General features: G+C 37.9%; 1 protein-coding gene across 2 annotated transcripts in view; it reads right to left on the reverse strand.

The window, feature by feature from the left end:
* Positions 1-6,134: 6,134 nt before the first annotated feature.
* The window catches only part of LOC105051046 (zinc finger CCCH domain-containing protein 27), a 28,907-nt gene continuing 15,949 nt past the window's right edge, over positions 6,135-19,092 (reverse strand). For both annotated transcript variants that reach the window (XM_073243971.1, XM_010931309.3), the window contains 2 exons: positions 16,001-16,571; positions 6,135-6,506 (listed from right to left, as the gene is read on the reverse strand). In XM_073243971.1, coding sequence (XP_073100072.1) covers positions 16,002-16,571 — 570 coding nt within the window. In that variant the 3' untranslated portion in view covers positions 6,135-6,506; position 16,001. The remainder of the gene's footprint in view (positions 6,507-16,000; positions 16,572-19,092) is intronic.

Consider the following 19,092-nt stretch of genomic DNA (forward strand, 5'->3'; position numbering starts at 1 on the left):
CTAAGTTATCTGTGGGAGTATGAACAGGTACTGCCTTTACCGAGCTGACAAGTAGAAGGTCATTCATTTAAGGCGTTTCAGATACTCGAATACTAGAATGTCTTTGAAGTAGAGGTTGAACAATGATCACTTTTAAAAGAACGAGAAAGGAAAGGATGTGACAGTTGTTGCTTTCTTCAAGTTGGTTGGTTATGCTCTAAAGTTGTGTCCACAACAAAACATTATTCTCATAGTTTAAGCATCTTTCATTCACATCTTTTTTCTATCTGATTTTAGTTGGAATAAGCAAAAAAATAAGAAAAAAAGATTCTGAACGAATAGTTAGGCTCGATTGCTCGATCTCTTATTGATCTAGTGGTTAAACACCTTATTTTGCAATGGTGTCTACTGGATTTGCTTAGGTATCATGAGATAGTTTTCTCTCACACTGTAATTAGCAGGCAACATATTGTTCATCCTTTGCATGCATCCTTGCAAAATGCAAGGGATTACATTTTGCATATGTGGTTTGCATCCAAAGTACCAAGGTACTACAGGCTGCCTAGATGTTTATTACCATTATCAATGAGGCCACCTAAAGTAGGGTGTCTTAAGCATGGAGTGGAACCAGAAGGCCAAAAAGAGAGGAAGATCTATGATTATAGGCTAGTATTGAAGAAGTAAACATTTTTCAATAATTTATGAGAGGATATATTGTCTAATAAGAATCAATGTTCAAAAATGGATCAATGTAAAGAAACTTACCTCTATCACCTATCAAGATTGTTGTTTCTGGTTGACTGGTATTTGACTCAAAAGAGTGATCTCCCTAATCTTTTTTTCCCCCTTTTTTAGTGCAAGTATTTGGACTTCTAGCTTAAAAATTGTATTTGTGAACCAAATTTGATTGTTAATCATGTTCAGGCTGCAGATATACTTTCTAAAGAAAGGAATTAGTACTGAGGTATGTGTTTGTTGACAACAGAAAGATGCATCGCATTTTACTTCCTTCAAGTCTTTTATTTTAACCACAAACAGGTAATAAATCTCCAACCTCTTAGGCCACTAGATAGAGCAACCATTAATGCTTCTGTTAGGAAAACCAGCAGGGTAGTGACTTATATATATTTTTGGTTAGTTGCTTCTTGTCTTATATTTTTTTTTTTCTCTCACTCAAACTACACCTGATTTAAACCTCATCACTTGGTGCAGCACTTCTGTTATCGAAGAAAGTTTCGATTACCTCAATGCACCAGTGAAGAGGATTACTGGCGCCGATGTTCCCATTCCTTACACTGGAATCCTGCTGATCCACAGGTCTCTTGTGCCTCTACATTGTTTTTCAAGGCATTTTCTAGTTCATTGGGTTTCGAAGAACACACATCAAGATATAGTTCAGCACCTTAGTTTGGCATGCCTTCTGTAGGTTGAGGATATTGTCGGTGCGGCGAAGAGGACATGCTTTCGATCAGTCCCAATGGCTACAGCAGCTTAGTTCTTGCAATTCTCTTTAAAGACTTCTTTTCTTCACCTCTTTTGACATCCCTACTCATAGAGGTTTCATATAAAATTTTCAACTAAATAATTGACAATAGCAAGCAAATTATGCAAAACCATATTGAAAATACTTGGACTGCAAAATGCTATTGTCACAGCTAAACAAACTGCTTGTTTTGTGGTGCAAAATAATTCATTCACTCTTCATGGTAGTTCCTGCCAAGTCTTCTGCTTTTTTTTTCATGGATTTCACCGTTTCAGCCACCGACTTCTGCGATCGATATGTAATTGATCATACTGGATGAATGCCTGTTAGAAGTTTTAAACAAAGTTCATGCCAGTTGTTGTCTGATGAAACAAACTGTGCTTCACCAGTAATGTTACATATGTGGTTCATCCTAGTTTCATTAGTATGATTCGGATTTTGCTCATTGGCTACTCTTAGCATGTTCGTATAAATTCTTCTTTTAAGTCAAGATCAAAACATTCAACTCATACTTCATGTAAACTGAAAAATCCCTAATCTAAACCTAGCCAAGCAGGAATTGGTTAGGTGAGGTCAATTTTTACCACCTCTAAATTCAGCACTAGAGAATTCTCTTTAGAAAACCACAAAATCCTGGTTGTTTCTTCCGGCATCACAAAAGAAATGTCAAAAATTGTTTGGAATATGCCTAGGAAAAAAAAATGTTAGCATTAATAAATAAAAAAGGATTTTTTTTAATTCAAAAAAAGAGGGGAAAAAGATGTCTCTATATGGTTGTATTTGTAGGAGCATTTTGCTGCTTTTGGAATGCATATGATCCTATCATGAGCCTTGTTGAGTCTAGGTGGATGAATAAGATTTAAGAGGAACTCTAATAGGAGTGTGATTTGCTATAAAGCTAGATTTGTAGAAGAAGGCTTTGAACAAGTGAGCCGTATTGATTACTTTAAGACATTTAGTCTAGTGATCAAACCACCAACAACTCAAATTGTTTCATCTCTGCTATCTCCAATGGTTAGGAAATCAAATGGCTTGATGTTCAAAAATGCATTTTAACATGGTGACTTAACAAAAGTTGTTCATATAGCACAACCCCGGGGTTTTATTCAAAGCCGATTTCCTCCACACGTGCACATTGAGAAGGCTTTTTTATGTGCTTAAACAGATCCCCATGAGCCTCACTTCATGAATTCAGCAACTTCCTTCACACCATGGGTTTTAGTCATGTAGACAATTCTACTTGGTTTGTTTCACCTAAGGGTGGCAACTGGGTCAAGTCGAACCAAATACAGATTAGGTCAAATACAGAATAGACAAAACGTCCCTCAACCAAAATCTGAATATTTTCATTAAATAGATCAAAAATTCAGACCAAGTGACCAAAATAGATCATTTTATTAAATAGGTAACATAACCCAATATACAATGGCTAAGCAAATTAAGCAAGTCAAATAGGTTAAGCATTGCCACCCGTATTTTCACCTCAACAAAGCTTATTATTGTGTCATCATATGTGGATGATATCATCCAAACAGCGCCCACCACCAACTACTTATTGGAGATCATTCATATTTCTCTCTACTGAGTTTGCTCGTAAAAATTTGGTTGAGCTCTGCTGCTTCTTGAGCATGGAGGCTAAGCATGATTCATTGGATTTACGTTTAACTCGACATGATATTACGAAAGATCTTCTTGCCAAGCTTGTTGTGGATCAAGTCAAGCCTCTATCTACATCACTTGCTGCTCGTACTTCGCCCTGATACATTGATGGAACATCTTTTGATAAGCTCTGAAGTATTGAACTATAAGTTGGATTGACGTGCAGCACAGAGATGCTATTGTCTACCTGCTTCTGTAGGATATTTGGTAGATGGTGAGTGAAAGAATATCATTCTTTATCCGGTATGTCTAATAATAAGACTACTGATTGGATAGTATTCTATGTTGCCGACTATTCTGTCGACGTAGTTTGGACCAATTTTGTGGGTGCTCCAATGATTCTTAAGAATATTATTTTTTTTTTATGTTCTTCGATGGATTCATATTAGAACGGTATAAATTGCCCGTCCTATCCACAAAAAATTATATAATAAAATAAAATAAATAAGGAATTATGGTCGGCCATCCACTAATATGACAAAACTTGATATCTCCTGTACAGTGAGCCTGGTCAGTCAATTTATGCAGCAACCCAGTACTACACACTTGCAATCAGTGAAACAAATATTTTGTTCTCTCTTGAAGATATCTTCGACATAAGCCTTCAACCTAAAAAGTCCTAGAAACTATCTCTAATAGGTGTTGCTAATCCCAACCGGGCTGGATGCCCTTTGCACTCCATCCCTCCACAACTGGCTATTGTATGTTATTTGGAGATGATCTAGATAATTCCTTGGGTCCTAAATAAGTTCACAGAATGCCATATGCTCCCCCGCAAAGTGAGTCTATTTCAATATTATGCTTACTGCCAGCATGAAAAACTGGGTTTGCAGCTAAATAAGTAGCACTAACACTGTCATATTAGATAGCGATGGACTTGTGAAGATAGAGTTTGAGGGCTTCGAGGATTTGATGCAGCCGATTTTTTTTTTTTTTTTTGGCAGCAGCAGCATAAGCTGCTGAACGACACTCAGGTTATGGATGAATTGGAGTGCATTTTGTTTCGTATTTACTCAAAAGGATGCTCTCTTTTAGTGGAAAATTCCAGACTCTAGAATATAAGATCCTCATTTTCTTCATAAATCACTAGCTCCCACTGTAGAAAATAATATTCCGATATCTTTTTCATGCAAATGGATTTACGTTAGCTTATTTTAGAAACCAAAATATTAACGCCTTATTTGGATGGCTGATTAAATACTTGTCAATGCGAAATGGTAACAATTCTTGGGATCAGGACAAACCATCGTCCTGCAACTCTTGAATTTTCAAGATAACGCACTTGTATTTTACCCTTTTTTTTTTTCCCCCCGCCTCCCGGGGGACAAAAAAAAGTGCAGCGTTTCCCCTTCTCAATAAATTTGTTTTTTATTTGCTTAGCCCTTTCTTCTTCATACTTTTTCATTATAGACAAATTGTCGTACTTATTACGCAGACTCCAAATAAGAAATTTATATTTTCATCCAGCCATGATCCCTGTCAAAAATCAAAGCTTTCCTTGATCTAATTACCAATTTATTCCCACCTCTTCACTTGTCTGTCAGTCATGCATCAGTATTTTTTTTTAATAGATACAAAAACCAAAAATAATTATAGTTAAATAAAAATAATTTGTGATACAATTATTCCAATGGACATGCACATATGGCTAGTTCTCCTCCACTGTTATGAGCTTTATTTCTTTTTTGGTACATCGAGCTTAGTTGTTCTACCAAAAGAGAAATGTCAAGACAATAAAGAATATCGTAAGGTTATACCCTTCAATGCAAGAAGATCCATAAGATAATAACTGAACTAACGAAAAGAATATATATGCGAGGACATATATAGCCCTAATTGTGCCATTTGTCAAATTGTTGAGGACGCTACTTTTCAGGTGGAGGGGGGGGCTCTGCCTCTGCTCCTGTTTTAAACTCTCCAAGGAAAGCCACTTTTTCTAGAAACAATAAAAAGATGAAGGTAAACAAACACGTAGGGTGGGCTCTGCCGGGTCCATGTGAAAAAAGGAGACATCATCTGGATATAAATTCCGTGCCAAAAGACAAGGGACAATAAAATAAGCTCAAAGTGTCAAAAAAAAAACAACCTAAAATTAATAGCCAGAGTGATCAATAAATTTCCTGACATCAAACAATTCCTGTAACTACCAAGCCTGTCACAATAGATACCTAAACAATGTAGACAGTGTCTGCATTATGCATGTATCAAGCTAGAACAATTGGCGAGTCAAATTGAAAAATTTTCCTTCCTTTCATGACAGTTAGTAACGAGTCTCCTCATCAACGAAGGCTCAAACAGAATAGAGGAAAAAATACAGATGCCTGCTAATGAAGCAAAAGTATACAAGTCCGGGACTTCAGGCTGCAGATAAACATTTCAAAATTCATCGCCCACCTTTTCTTTTCTTTTCTTTTTCTTTTATCAATTCTTCTTTTCCCTCTCCACCAAACTTCATCTTTTCTTTTTCTTTTTTCTTTTTTTTTTATTTTTTTCCAAGTTATTTTCCAATTCCTTCCACTGTTTTTTCCCCTCTCATACATTCAAACCACTCTTCATTTATTTCTGTTCATGAATTGATCCACTATCACAATTCTTGCTTTCCTTTTTCTGTTATTTTTTTCTGCAATTTTCTTTCCTTTTTTCCCCAAATAATTGTTTCATGAGCACACATTGTCATCCAGTCATCAATGGCTGGCAGGTAGAAATATGCTGACTCATAGCAGTTTAGGGCAAGCTAGCGCATCCCTCAACTTTACATTAATAGAAAAATTTTTGCTAAATGGCCAAAAAAGAATCACAATAAGACAAATAAATGGAGCTTACCAGATTTCTAGTGTTACGCCATCCAAACAACTGTACTCTTGAGACAATGAAACCTTCTCACTTTGGAAAATAATAGACCTGGGACTTTTTGATCCAACCAAAGATCCGCACAATGCTAGTAGTAAAATAACCTGCACATACAGCTCACTGAAGGTATGCAGCGGAAGTACTGCAAACTTGACACTAGTCATATGCCAATGGTAATTTCTATAATCAAGATTAAAGTATAATACACATCAATGTAAAATGCTAATTGATAGCAAGATGAACATGAATAACCTAAAGGCCAATCCGGGTGAGGGACTAGTTCACAGTTTTTGGTTTTCTTTGCAACATAGTGTTTTCAACAAAGGAATGTTACGTATTCAAGCCTGCTGCCACAACCAACAACATTTGCAATTGGATTTTCTTTGAATGCTGCAAATGATGTCGCAAAGTTCTTTATCCACTCAAGAACAAGAAAACAAAAACAACTTTCTTTTCGATACGAGAACTCCAAGGGAGCAAGGGATATTTACGTGTGCTGAAGCCTCACTGAGCACCAAAATCTGATCCAGAGCGCCTGCAAAAACACACAAGTCACTGAGTGATGATTTATGATCATAAAAAGTAAAGAAGGTGGTGCTCAGTTTCTGCATGTTATGGTAATAATCATTCTATAAAATGCTGAAGAGGGAACACTTGATATCCAAAACATGTTATAATTTACTTTCCAGCTAAAAGAATAGGAACGCATGGACAATGAAGAAATCTGTAAAACAATTTGCAGCTAAAAGCATCATGCATAAACATGAACACTGGCATTGGTATAGGCTTGAGTTGACCAGCTTTTATGCACCACTGAAGAACTTAAACTCAGTATAAAAGGTTAACGAAATCAATCCCCTGACTGTCACACACCCAAATCAACAGCATCCAAGAAATCAGCAAGCTAGGAGCTAAATTATATATGACTAACAATTTTGGAATCTTCCCATCTTTCTCATGATTGGTTAGAATTTTCACGGGTGGTAGGCCAGTAAGAATAACTATTTTGGCTCTCTGCTGTGGCCCTAGTGATAATTTACTACTTTTAGCTCTTTATTTCCTCTTGCTTCTACTGTAACAGAAAAAACAATGTGGCACTTTCTAATTGCTTCTTTTTTTTTGGAACTGCCCCCATTAAAAGCTGACAGAAAATGGGGGAGGGCAGCACCACATCAATAGAATAATTTTTCCTCTAGTGAGATCTCTGAGTTACCAATTATTTCCCTTTCCATTTACTTTTCTAGCTTAAAAAGATGAGCATGAATATGTGCCAGCATTGGGTGTTTGAATTTTCTCTCTTTCTTTTTCTTTTTCCATTTTCTTTTTTTTTTTGCTTCTGAAAATGTCACAAGCTAATGCCTGGGGGCACCATTTTGTGCACTTAAAATGTTCGTGCCACATGGCACAAGGGGACTTCTCACAAGTCATGAGAATTAGTGCAGTATACAGAGGGTTGTTGAGTAGTGTCATACATGGGAAGTAGGACCAAGGTAACTTTTCATGTGCACTAACAGGCACCCAAAGCATTTTCCTGGGCTACAATAGATGGATGGCATGATGCTTATTTAGTGTTGTACACTTTCCATTTAAAATATTCAGCTTTCCCAGTAAAAATCGACCACAAGAGAAAAAGAGGTTAAACTATACTACATAATTGACTTGCATCAAAAATAACATGGAACATGAGATTTCACTGCCATAATATTGGCTTTAAGTTGCTGTCATGAGCCTCTAGGGTGTGTCCATTTCGTACAACATGCTTATGTAGGATTTAAAACTAATAGACCATACAGCAAAACGCAGCTGCCAATGTGGGTTATTTATGTTGGATTCCATGCCTACTCAAAAGTGAGAATGAGAGGGTTAACTAATTTCAGGAAGCCATGTATTTAAGAAAGTAACCATTGCTGGCAGCTTGGGTTAGGTTTCTCGCCTGCCCTAAATTTCATCTCATTCTTCTTCAAGACTTGTTCTCTTCTTTCTTGATTCATCGATAAAAACTGAGTTTGCTCTTCACATCAATGTTTCTAGTCTATGCTGCATATGTTCATAACATAATGAATATAATATTAACACATCTGCTTGAACATTTTCAACCTCTACATAGACCATCTAATCTGCAAATGCCCTCGCTTTTGCTTGTCACTCTAACTCCATACAATCAGATAGTATCAAAAGTAAAAGGTTGTGGACTTTATTAAGGGCTTCGAGATGGGTCCAAGAGAGGGTGTGGCATGTCGCATATTTATGTCAATGACTGACTTATTTATGATGTCTAAAGGGGAATTGATGAATACCTAGTCTTGATTGGTTGTTTTGAGCAATGTCATCCAGATCCTTATGGATTCCAGGATGCCAGTTACAGGTCCACCCGAAAAGAATGCACTTGAACCTCATATTCATACCTGCAGTACATGTGATATATGCTTGGAGTAGTTTTTGGGCCTCTAAAATCAACTAATCTAAGAAATTCATTCTTGCAATGGATATAAACAAGACCAATCCTCCATTTTTCCTGACATTTTGAGCTATTGGGACTACCAATTTACATGAAAAATTATAGTTTAGAGGGCTGCTCTTTTCCATCACAACTATCTCATCAGAATACTCCTGCTTCTCCATTATTGCCATTGAGATCCTATACTCCCTTGCACAGGTTCTCTTCTTCCTTCTAAATAATCCTACTTCAACATCAAGATCTCTTTTCAATTTCAGGATCATTTATTGCCATAAAGATCCTCCACCACCAGCAAGAACCTTCTATTTACTTTACAAGATCATCCACCATTACCATAGAGAACAAAACTCTCTTCCTCTCCTCTCAAGAATCAGGTTCAGCTAAAAAAAGCCTCCTAGCTAAAAATACTGAATGACTAGCAAAATAAGGAGTAATAACTTTCAATCATCAAAAGATTGCATAAAGAAAGGTGCTCAAAAGATTATATGTAACTATGAAGATCCTTGAGGGGTTATACATAATGAATTAATGAAATCTATCATATCTTGGTTGCTTCCAGCCATATAAGGATCTAGGATTTTAAAGTCTAGGAATCACATAAGTTCAAGTTACATGTTTTGAATCATAGCTGATCTAACATATTCAACTGGGATAAGCATAATAAACCAAAATTGTTAATTGTATCAAATTAAATAAGTATGATGACTGATGGTTGCAAAGGCTTGAAAGCATCTGGGAGTGAGGACATCTTTGAGATTTTAAGACACTCGAGGCAAGTGTTTCTACATCCAAATCAAGTAAAAAACTTTAGTATGCACTACCCCCTTCTTTATTTTAAAATTCTAGTCTCTCTCTCTCTCTCTATACGAGGTCCCAAAATAATGCACAAGACAGACGGTTACTTGTGGATTCAGCGCTTGTAGTAATGCTGATCAGATCACTATAGGACTGGCATTTCCAAGCCACGGGGGTCGTGGGGGGTTAATCGAAAGGTCGAGAAAGATGGCTTTTTTACCAAGGCAAGGTGGCCTTTTTACCCAGACAGGAGGTTTAATCAAATTGGAGCTGGTTCAGCCTATTTACTGAGCCGACAGAACAAATCATCCCGGTTCCCCATCAGTTCGGTTTGGTACAACACCGTACAGCCAACATGATATGAAAATATGTATTAAAATCTATATCCAAGGAACAAAACTATACAGTAATATACTTAAATGGGTTGCTATTGATCAATTTAAGTTACCGACCAGATCAAATTTATGTCAGCTATTTTGTTTTTCAGGGAGAGCAGAACACAAGGTTATGTATTTACAAAACTGAAAATGTCGATAATATGATTAAATAAGCAACTTGATTGCATATGTTATAGAAATTAAATATACTTCTTATACTTTAAATGATTTTTGAAGCAATAAAACATGATGTCCAATCATCCATGCCTTAACTTTAAAGCATTAGCCATGCCCTATAATCTGTAAAGCATTGAAATCAAGTAAAACCATCTAATAAACATGCATTATATATTTGTTGTTACATAGAAATAGGTTTTAGGACAATAATAACTTTCCATCATGGCAAGAGAATGACAATTTATTTCCATTTATGCCTTTCAATTATCCTCCCTTTGTTGTTATTCCATTTAATATGATACATTAAGAGGAAAAAAGAAGCGAGTGAATATCTATGGAATCTTATAGAGAATGGGGGGAGGGAGGAGGTATGGTCAGAGTTGAAGAGACAAGTGGAATTATAGATGAAGTAACAGCAAACATGTGAGATTCAAATTAATGCTTTTCTTGGACTGTTTAAGAAAGACTGTATAAGACAAAACTTTTAGGGACCTATAGCTCTCCATTCACATTTAGTGAGATGGAGAGGGGGAAGAGAGAGGGAGAGATGAAACAATGCATGGTAGTGTAAATCCCACTCCAATCAATTGACCAATGAGAGATTAAGAAAAGTAGGAAATACATTGTATAAATCATCAAGACTAACAAGATAATGGTAGGTAATTTTGAGTAGGGAGATTAGCATAAAAAGGTGAGGGCATTTTGGGAAAAAAATAGATAATATATTACGACAACATTCCACCAATTCAAAACAATCCCATTTTAATCAAGCATTAGAAAAAAAAAATTTGGTGGATTCCATATCCCTCTCTACTCTACCTCATTTTCTTTTGTAAAATCTCTACTATTATATTAAAGTGAACTCTAGGGATGTGACTCCACCCTATTTCAACTCCACCTTCAGATCACCCATTATTTTCTAGCCATGGGTTGTCTCAAATCGTCAAAAAAAAAAATTCTGGAGACCAGGACTCAAAGAGTCGCAGATCCCTAAGCTACTTCATATCTCTACAATCATAAAGAAAATTTTGGGGATGCCACTCGACCACAAAGTTTGACTCCACTTCAATCCCTCAATCTTATCCAGTCATGGGAGTCTATCCAACAGTATTTTAAAAAAATAATAACATTTTATCGAAAGCAAAATCTAAGAGTCCCAAATCCCTAAGCCGCTTTATATTTATTAATCCTCAAAAGCCACCAAACCTAAGCTAATAAAGATTGTGGTTTTCTGCACACATCTTTTCTAGAATTCTATTTTTATCTCTACTATTATAATGGGACATTTTACCCTACCATGATATCCATCATCACTGGGTTTTAGATGTAACTTGTGACAAAAGGAAGCTCTAATGAAGACTATCTGCTGTCCATTTTACCATTGAGAGGTCCCCTATTGATTCCGTAGATCCCAATTGCAGATGATATAGAGCAGCCAAATTGTATACAGCAGCCACATCAGTATAGCCATCCATAATGAAGACTATCTGCTGTCCATTTTACCATTGAGAGGTCCCCTATTGATTCCATAGATCCCAATTGCAGATGATATAGAGCAGCCAAATTGTATACAGCAGCCACATCAGTATAGCCATCCATGTCTCTTATCACATGCAATTCAACCCCCAAGTTCAACTTCACTCTAGGCTCTTTCTTTTTTACCTTTCTCCAATTCTATCTAGAGCATTTGCAACTTACCACAAGGCCCATCATGGAGATTGTACATTGCACCTCCACACACTTTTCTTAATGCTTCACATGAGGCCACATGCTTCAATTGTTTCAAAAAGAAAAACATTTACATCTGCCAAGTGCATTTTCTGTGTTGCGTGCGAGTCTGAAAATGATGTCAGATCTACAGCAATTTAGATTTGGATCAACCTATGAGTTCAGTCTCAGATCAACTTCAAGAATGACTAAAACATCCATGTAAACTTCCAACAATCATAAAATAGGGGTTAATGACTCATAGGCATTTCATGGTTATAATTTAATTAAAGCACTTGTGTTGTCATAACCAATAAGGATGCTCAATGGCATGTTCACTAGCATGGAGCATCAATCATAGTGGACCTTGTATATATAACCCAGGATTTGGGACATCACAGATCCATTTCTGAACTATTTGAATACATCTGTAAGCTGTGAATCTTTATTTTGTTTCGAATTCACATTCTTAAAGCATTCTATGAGGTGAGAGAGATTTTAAGATTGTAGGGTGGCATGAGTACTCTATTAGTCTATTAAGTTAAAAAGGTGTTGTTCTTAATCGAATTTAAGGATTGGAATTGGTGGTCCTCTGATCATTTTAAAATAAAAGCTAAGAAAACAACAAAGTTACTTCCTGTCAGAGAACTAAGGGTCTATTTGGTTTCAAGCAAAGCTGCAGAAAAGAAACCAGAAAGGTAGAATTTTTCCATGGAAAAAGGATTTCCAGCACAGTAATAGTAAGTTTTTCAGATTTAACAATTTTCTATTGAAATAACTAAATGAAAAACTTGATTATCCCAGAAAAATAAGTTCTCCAAGCCAGAAAAGAAAACAGAAAGGTAGAAGTTTTCCATGAAAAGAAAAAGGATTTCCAGCATCGTAATAGTAAGCTTTTCAGATATAACAATTTTCTATTGAAATAACTAAATGAAAAACTAGATTATACCAGAAAAATAAGTTCTCCGAGCAATTTTCCTCGTAATCAAAGAGAAACCAAGTTATTTCACATGATCCTTACAGTTTTACTCTCCAACCTTCCTAACCTCTTGGCTTTCTCTACCAACAATTCTCAAACATCATCGCTGTGGCGACTAAATCCTCCATCTATGATCTACCCTTCTATCTGTATCTTGGTTCCCACCTGTACTCGGAGAACAGAGCTTGTTGCCTACCAAAATTCTTAAAAATGCAATAAAACAAGGATTGATTGAAGTTTCAACTTCTGGCAGCTCAAGATAAAACTGTTTCGCTCAAGCAATAACATCGAGGCCAAAATTAGTGAAAAAAAAAATGATAATCAGGTAGCAAATTATGAATTCTTCTTGTTCCACTTGCTGAAGTTTTGCCATAATGTTAATTTGGCAACTTGCTTACGGTCATCACAGAAACTCCATAAATAATTATTACTAGGGATATGATCAAACCTTTTCATCTTAAATTAGCTGCAATAAAGTCTATATTTTTTATGCCTTATTTCAGGTTAAATTCCCAAAGATACAAACAAGACTTGCCTTTGAAATGGAAAACAAAATTACAGGCATCTATTGTACACCACAGAAGTAGTTTATGCTGGCCTTACTTGCCTCCTTAGGTTTTTAATATCCTTCCAAGTTGTCTATCTATCATGTTACACGGCATTCCTGCAAGTATAATATTTATGGTCTATTCATTACTTGCCTATTGGATCTCAGAAATTTATTACCAATTTAGTTCCATCTGCCACTTAGCAAAGATTAGGGCTGCAAGCAGGTCAGGTTGGATTGGGGATGGGAACCGCCCGAACCAAATCCACATTCAAATCAGGCAAAAAAAATGAACCCAAACCTACAATTACCTTCAGGTCGAAACAGATTGGATTTAATATAGGTTTATCCAAGGTTCACTATGCCAATATCGGGACCCGTACTGGTCAGTCAACGGCACGGTTTACTATGTCCCCATGTCATTCCATGCCGAGCCCAAACCCACATAGCAGAGAAAGCGAGGAGAGAAAGAACTGGAGAGAGGAAGAGAGAGAAGGGAGGAAGGAAGGAAGACAGAGGGAAGGAGAAGGAAAAGGTTGGGAGGCCTGTGGATGACCAGAGGAGTAGGGGAGAGGGAGAACCAGAGAGAAGAAAAAAGATAAAGAGAGAAAGAGAAGGGGGGAGGGAGGGAAGGAGAGGGAGACGTGGGGGAGGCTGGTGATGGCCGTCCAAGAGCCGCAAAGGCCCCTAAATGACCAAAAGAGCAGCTCTGCCCTCCTCTCAATTGAAACAAAACCCAACCTCTCCCTCTCTCTCTCTCTCTTCCTCTCTCCAATTCTCCATCTCCCGTGCTCCTCGGGTCATTTGGAGGCCTACACGGCCCTTTGGCGGCTACCACTGGCCTCCCCCCCTCTCTCCGAAGGATGGCAGAGCTCTAACGGCCTCGACAACCCTCCGACCTCATCCACCTTTTCCTCTCCTTCCCTCCCCCTTTCTCTCTCTCTTCCTCTCTTTCCTTCCCCCTCCCCATCCTTGCTGATGTCTCATTTCGATCGCTGGAACCATCCTGATCAGCCAATGGTACGATTCGGCACATCCCAAACTTGATGGTCAGGGACGGTTCCGCCGTCTATGATTTTATCAATCCATTGTAGAGGTGGCAATTTTTTTCAACACGATCCAAACAGGATGGGTTTTATCCAACTTGATTAAGAGACAGAGCGAGTATGGATTTTAGAAAAAATATCCGAAGCGGATTCAGATCGAGTACGGATAATGGTATGCCCGAACCCGCCCTGATAATACTTTTTATTTACATAAATTTAAATCTATCTCTCTCTCTCGTTTACATCAAAACCCACCTCCCTCCTCTCTCATTTACAATCCTCCCAACCCCACCATGTGACCCAACCATAGAAATGATCATAGGCCGAGCTTCGAGCATAAACTCTATTCATTTTTAATCGGACTTTGGGTCAGGCCTATGTAAATTTAACATCTTCTGGGCCCAAACCCGGCTCGTGATCAGGTCTACCCAGCCACCTCGACACCCAAGCAGCACTGTGTCGCTGCGATGGCTCGACGGCCGATGGGTCCCCACTCCCCCTCTCTCGTTTACATCCCCCCACCCCCATCCGGTGACCTGATCACCCCAACACCCAAGCAGCGCTACAGCAGCCCAACGGCCGGCAGGTCCCCAATCCCCCCCCCAAAAAAAAAAAACCTAGCGGCAGCGGCCCAACAGCTAGGGCTCCAACAAAACCCTAGCCATCATCTAAGCTTCCCTATTCGGCCACTCCAAGCCTCCCACCCAACTGAGACTCCTGAGACCTGAAAAAATAGAGAAAATACCAGAGAAAAACATACGAAAAATCAAACAAAACAAAGAAAAGACAGAAAAAATTAAAAGGTAAGACCTTTTCCCACATAGATTGATCTTTTTTTCCTTTTTGCTTCTTTTTCTTTTCATTTCATTCTTTTTTCAGAGATCTGTGGGGAAGGAGAGCACCTGAGGGGATCGGAGGGGTTTCTAGGTTCCGATTGGGGTTTTTTCTTGAGCATATGGGATTTTGTATGAATTGTGGCGGTGTAAGTTGGTCCCTTGAGGTTTCAAGAGCTTAATCCTGATGGAAGCATGATATTTTGTAGGGCTTGGGGATGGCTGGATGGGGCGGCGGGCAGTGGTGGAGCGGCAGTGGAGATGGGAAACAGAGAAGGGGAGACTGATTCGGGTATACCCAACCCAACTTGACCAATCCTTGGAGCTCGACCCAATCCATGACAGGTATGGGGCGGGTACACATGTTTTTTTTTTTTGATGGGGTAGGTATGGCTATTGATCGACCCAACCAATACCTCACCCGTTGCCACCCTTAATCCATTGTGCTTTTCTAGTTAAATAGAGTGAAATTATCAAACACAAATTATAATAAACATAAACAAAGTATTTACTTAGTTATATCATAAATAAATTATGCAATAAAATAACAATAAGCAACATGTACACATTATTGAGAACACATGCTACATAGGATTTGATTGATAAACACGCATAATTATAATTAAAACATAAATTATTCGTAACTTGTTTACTAGTTTTGAATTGGTATGCACCAGTTCAGCCATATCTGAAACAGGTCATTTTTCAAATCCAAGCCTAATCTAAATAACTTCAGTTAAGTCAGACTGGATTAATTTTAGATCCGTTTCAACTTGGAAGAAGTTCAATCCATTCCATTTGCAGCCAGCAAAGATCCCCAGTGTTTACCAAGTATCCCACATAATATGTGGCCAGTTTTTAATCCTTTTTCTTGCTTAAAGAGCTTTTCAGTTTTACTGATCACAAAATGATGTCATTCCTCTATCAAATCTGGCATTCAATCTGAATGGCCCGGAGACAATCATTTCACCAAACAAAAACAATCAACCACTTCGATATTTATTAGCTATTTGTAAATATAATCACATGTAGAACAAAACAAGACTACAAAAAAGCAATTTCCTGTTGGTTCAATAGATAAAAAGAGTTTGTGGCCAAAATCAATCATACCTCACTTTGCAAAACCGATGTTGATGTTATCTTCAACCATGGAAACGTCAGGTGTTGGGGGATGCTCCTCACATGGTATGGTATTGGAATCAGAGGTCTGTGCCAGAGCCTTGGGAATGTTAACAGGAGGAAAATTTGTGCTTTCAGTATCCATAACCGACACTCCATTTCCAATAGCAGCTACCTCAGACATGGCATTGCATGTTGACTTTCCTGCAGTCAACGAAGATGACCCAGATGGTGCTACATCAGCTTGGACATCAGCAGATGTTGCTACATCAGCTTGGACATCAGCACCTAAAGCCCTCAGAGGAGTTGAAGTTTCTTGGATGTTACGATCAGTGCTGGAATTGGGAGAGGCTGTTAACCACACGAACTGCAAACTGTGGCCTTGCCAACATTTACCAGTAAGAAATGCTCTCATGGCAGAATGACGGGTGGTAAAAGTTACACATGCAGAGCAATTATGAGATGGATTTAAGCCTGCATTCTCGCTATGAGCTTCCGGCTCTTCGAGCACAACAGAAGAGAGATCACCAAATGAGGAAAAATGATCCTTCAAAGCAGCAACCTGCAATGAACAAAAAGACATCGCATCACTAGTAGAAAATAACCAGGGCTGAGCTCAGCACAAATTCCTTTTTTTTTCTTTCCGTGAAAATTTTGAAAGATATGAAATATTATAGAAACTACTACCTGAAGGCAAGCAGTGAAAAAAAATGAGAGAGAATAAATGTTTCATCCATGACAGTATGTCAAAAAGTATATGTCCTGTAATATGCATTATGCATGTTGTTTGATATCAGAGACATAAGAGAGATTTTTTCTTTTTTTCCTTTCGAGTAGAAGGGGAGGACTAACAGCTCAAGAATAATAACACAGAAATAAGAGATTCGCATTAGAACTTGGAATGTTTAGTTTCTTCAGATATTAAATACATTGATATTTCTATCAGGAACAATGCCGACCAAGGTGTAAGGAAACAGTCTCTTCGGACTCTACATAAGTTGAGGGCACAATTACTAGTAAACAAGAAGCTTAAAGAAAATATGCATATTGGTGGAGCAGGCAAAGAACAAGAATTTTTGGCAAGGCAGACAGATAAAAACAGACGCATTTTGTAAACTTTTCATTGCCGTACTGTCAGAATTCAGGACATTTGGACATGCAGAATGCTCGTGAATCACAGAAGAAACCAAATGTCTACATCAATGCCAACACATCACCACCAAAAAATCCATACAACATACCAATAAGAGGTCAAAATAACATTCACAAAAGTACGTATGTTAGGATCACAGTGATCGTACATAGAGGGTGATAATCTTAAATTGTCCAGAAACAATGACCAAAAGCATTGCATGCTTCAATAACAAATGAGAGCATAACACAGTATATTATCCTTTCTGTTCTTCACGACCATGATGGTTATCGAAAGCATTGTGATTCATGAATAATATATCACAATGAATCATTTTAAAGGTTCCAATTCCATATGAATCAAATGATCTAATTCTCTAACAATTTCAATCATCGATAGTATGATTCAATTATACAATGTGATTCAAGTTCACCTATACCCACATAGTACAATATGGTACAATGTAGTCTAAACTGGTATAAACCATTTCAATGGTATAAGTGTCCTCTGAGGAATTCAATGGTATAAGCATTACCATATATACACATAACACATGCACACGCACACACACATATATATAAGGGCAGACTTGGGTAAGGTCGACCGGATAGGTATGTATGTATGTATGTAGAGAGAGAGAGAGAGAGGCTAGAATGCTTCTGGAAGCATTTAATACCTAAAAACTAAACAATATTTATTTTGGAGCCCTCTTACCGGTGCATCTAGCTAGAGAAAAAAGAATGGTAGCAACACAGCTAGCAAGCAAAAACATAGCATAGACTATTCATTTTGCAATTCCAAATCGTTGATCTTGGCTTAAATATAAACATATAAGGATAAAACTTCAGATAATTTGGATGTTTCTAAACTATCGATCAAAGTAAAACACAATATCATAATATTCAAATTGTCAATTTCATTTTCCTTTGATGCATGAGTAGAACGATCTCAGAAATTTGTGATTTTTGGTTTATATATCATAAAGATTGTGATCAACAATGCGAATTTTCATTTTGCTAGGATCTTTTCCTCTAGGAAGCATGTGCAGCTAAATGCTCTCAAAACTCAAAAGTATTCCAACCTAACTCTGTGTGTGTGTGTGTGTGTGTGTCTATGTATGTGTGCATGCATGTAGTATGTATGCATGTATATATAACATACATTGCGTGCGTGCACACAAACATAGATTCATACATATGGTGCTGTTAAAAGTGACCACCTAGGCACTTTTTTTGGCTGGGCTGCCTAGGCCAAGCACACTTCAACCCTACCTCTTTAATGTTTTTTTTCCCAATTTCTTTATATGTTTAAGCCTCGTATGGCACACATGGGAGGATAGCAAGTGCTACCACCAACCTAGCACATCCAGTGGGCTGATCAATAACCACTAATAGGTCAGCCAACGGTAACAAGAGGCAATGGTGGTTATCGTGACTGGCACATCTCTTCTTCATCTAGCCATTATTCTAGTTTTTTTACCGAAACTTTCCCTTTTATTCTACTTGTCACTCTCTAGTCCGCTTGCCTCTTCCTAGCTTCTTGCTAGGTACTACGTACCTAGATGTGTTCAACAGCTTGCTAAATACTGTATTAGCAGCAATTCTATTACTTCTCTTAGTAGATTTTGATCTTTAGACATTTTAAGTTTGAAAAATAAGGTCTATGATCCCAAATAAACGAATGTATATAGCTAGGACGGTGGAACCATCTTGAAATTCCCAATTTGGGGTATACCGAGCCATACTAGCAGCAGACAGAGACGATTCCAGCAAGCAAAATGAGAAATTGGCGATGGAGGGGGTAAGGAGAAGCAAAGAGAGGAAAAGAGAGGAGAGAGGGAGGGGAAGGGAGAGAAAGGAAGAGAGAGAGAGGGGGCAGAAAGCTGGCAAAGGCCAACAGAGGGCCGTGGAGGACCAAGGGGCTACACGAAAAGGTAGAGGAGGGGCTTTGC

The sequence above is a fragment of the Elaeis guineensis genome, chromosome 9 (genome assembly GCF_000442705.2).
Source record: "Elaeis guineensis isolate ETL-2024a chromosome 9, EG11, whole genome shotgun sequence".
NCBI lineage: Eukaryota > Viridiplantae > Streptophyta > Magnoliopsida > Arecales > Arecaceae > Elaeis > Elaeis guineensis.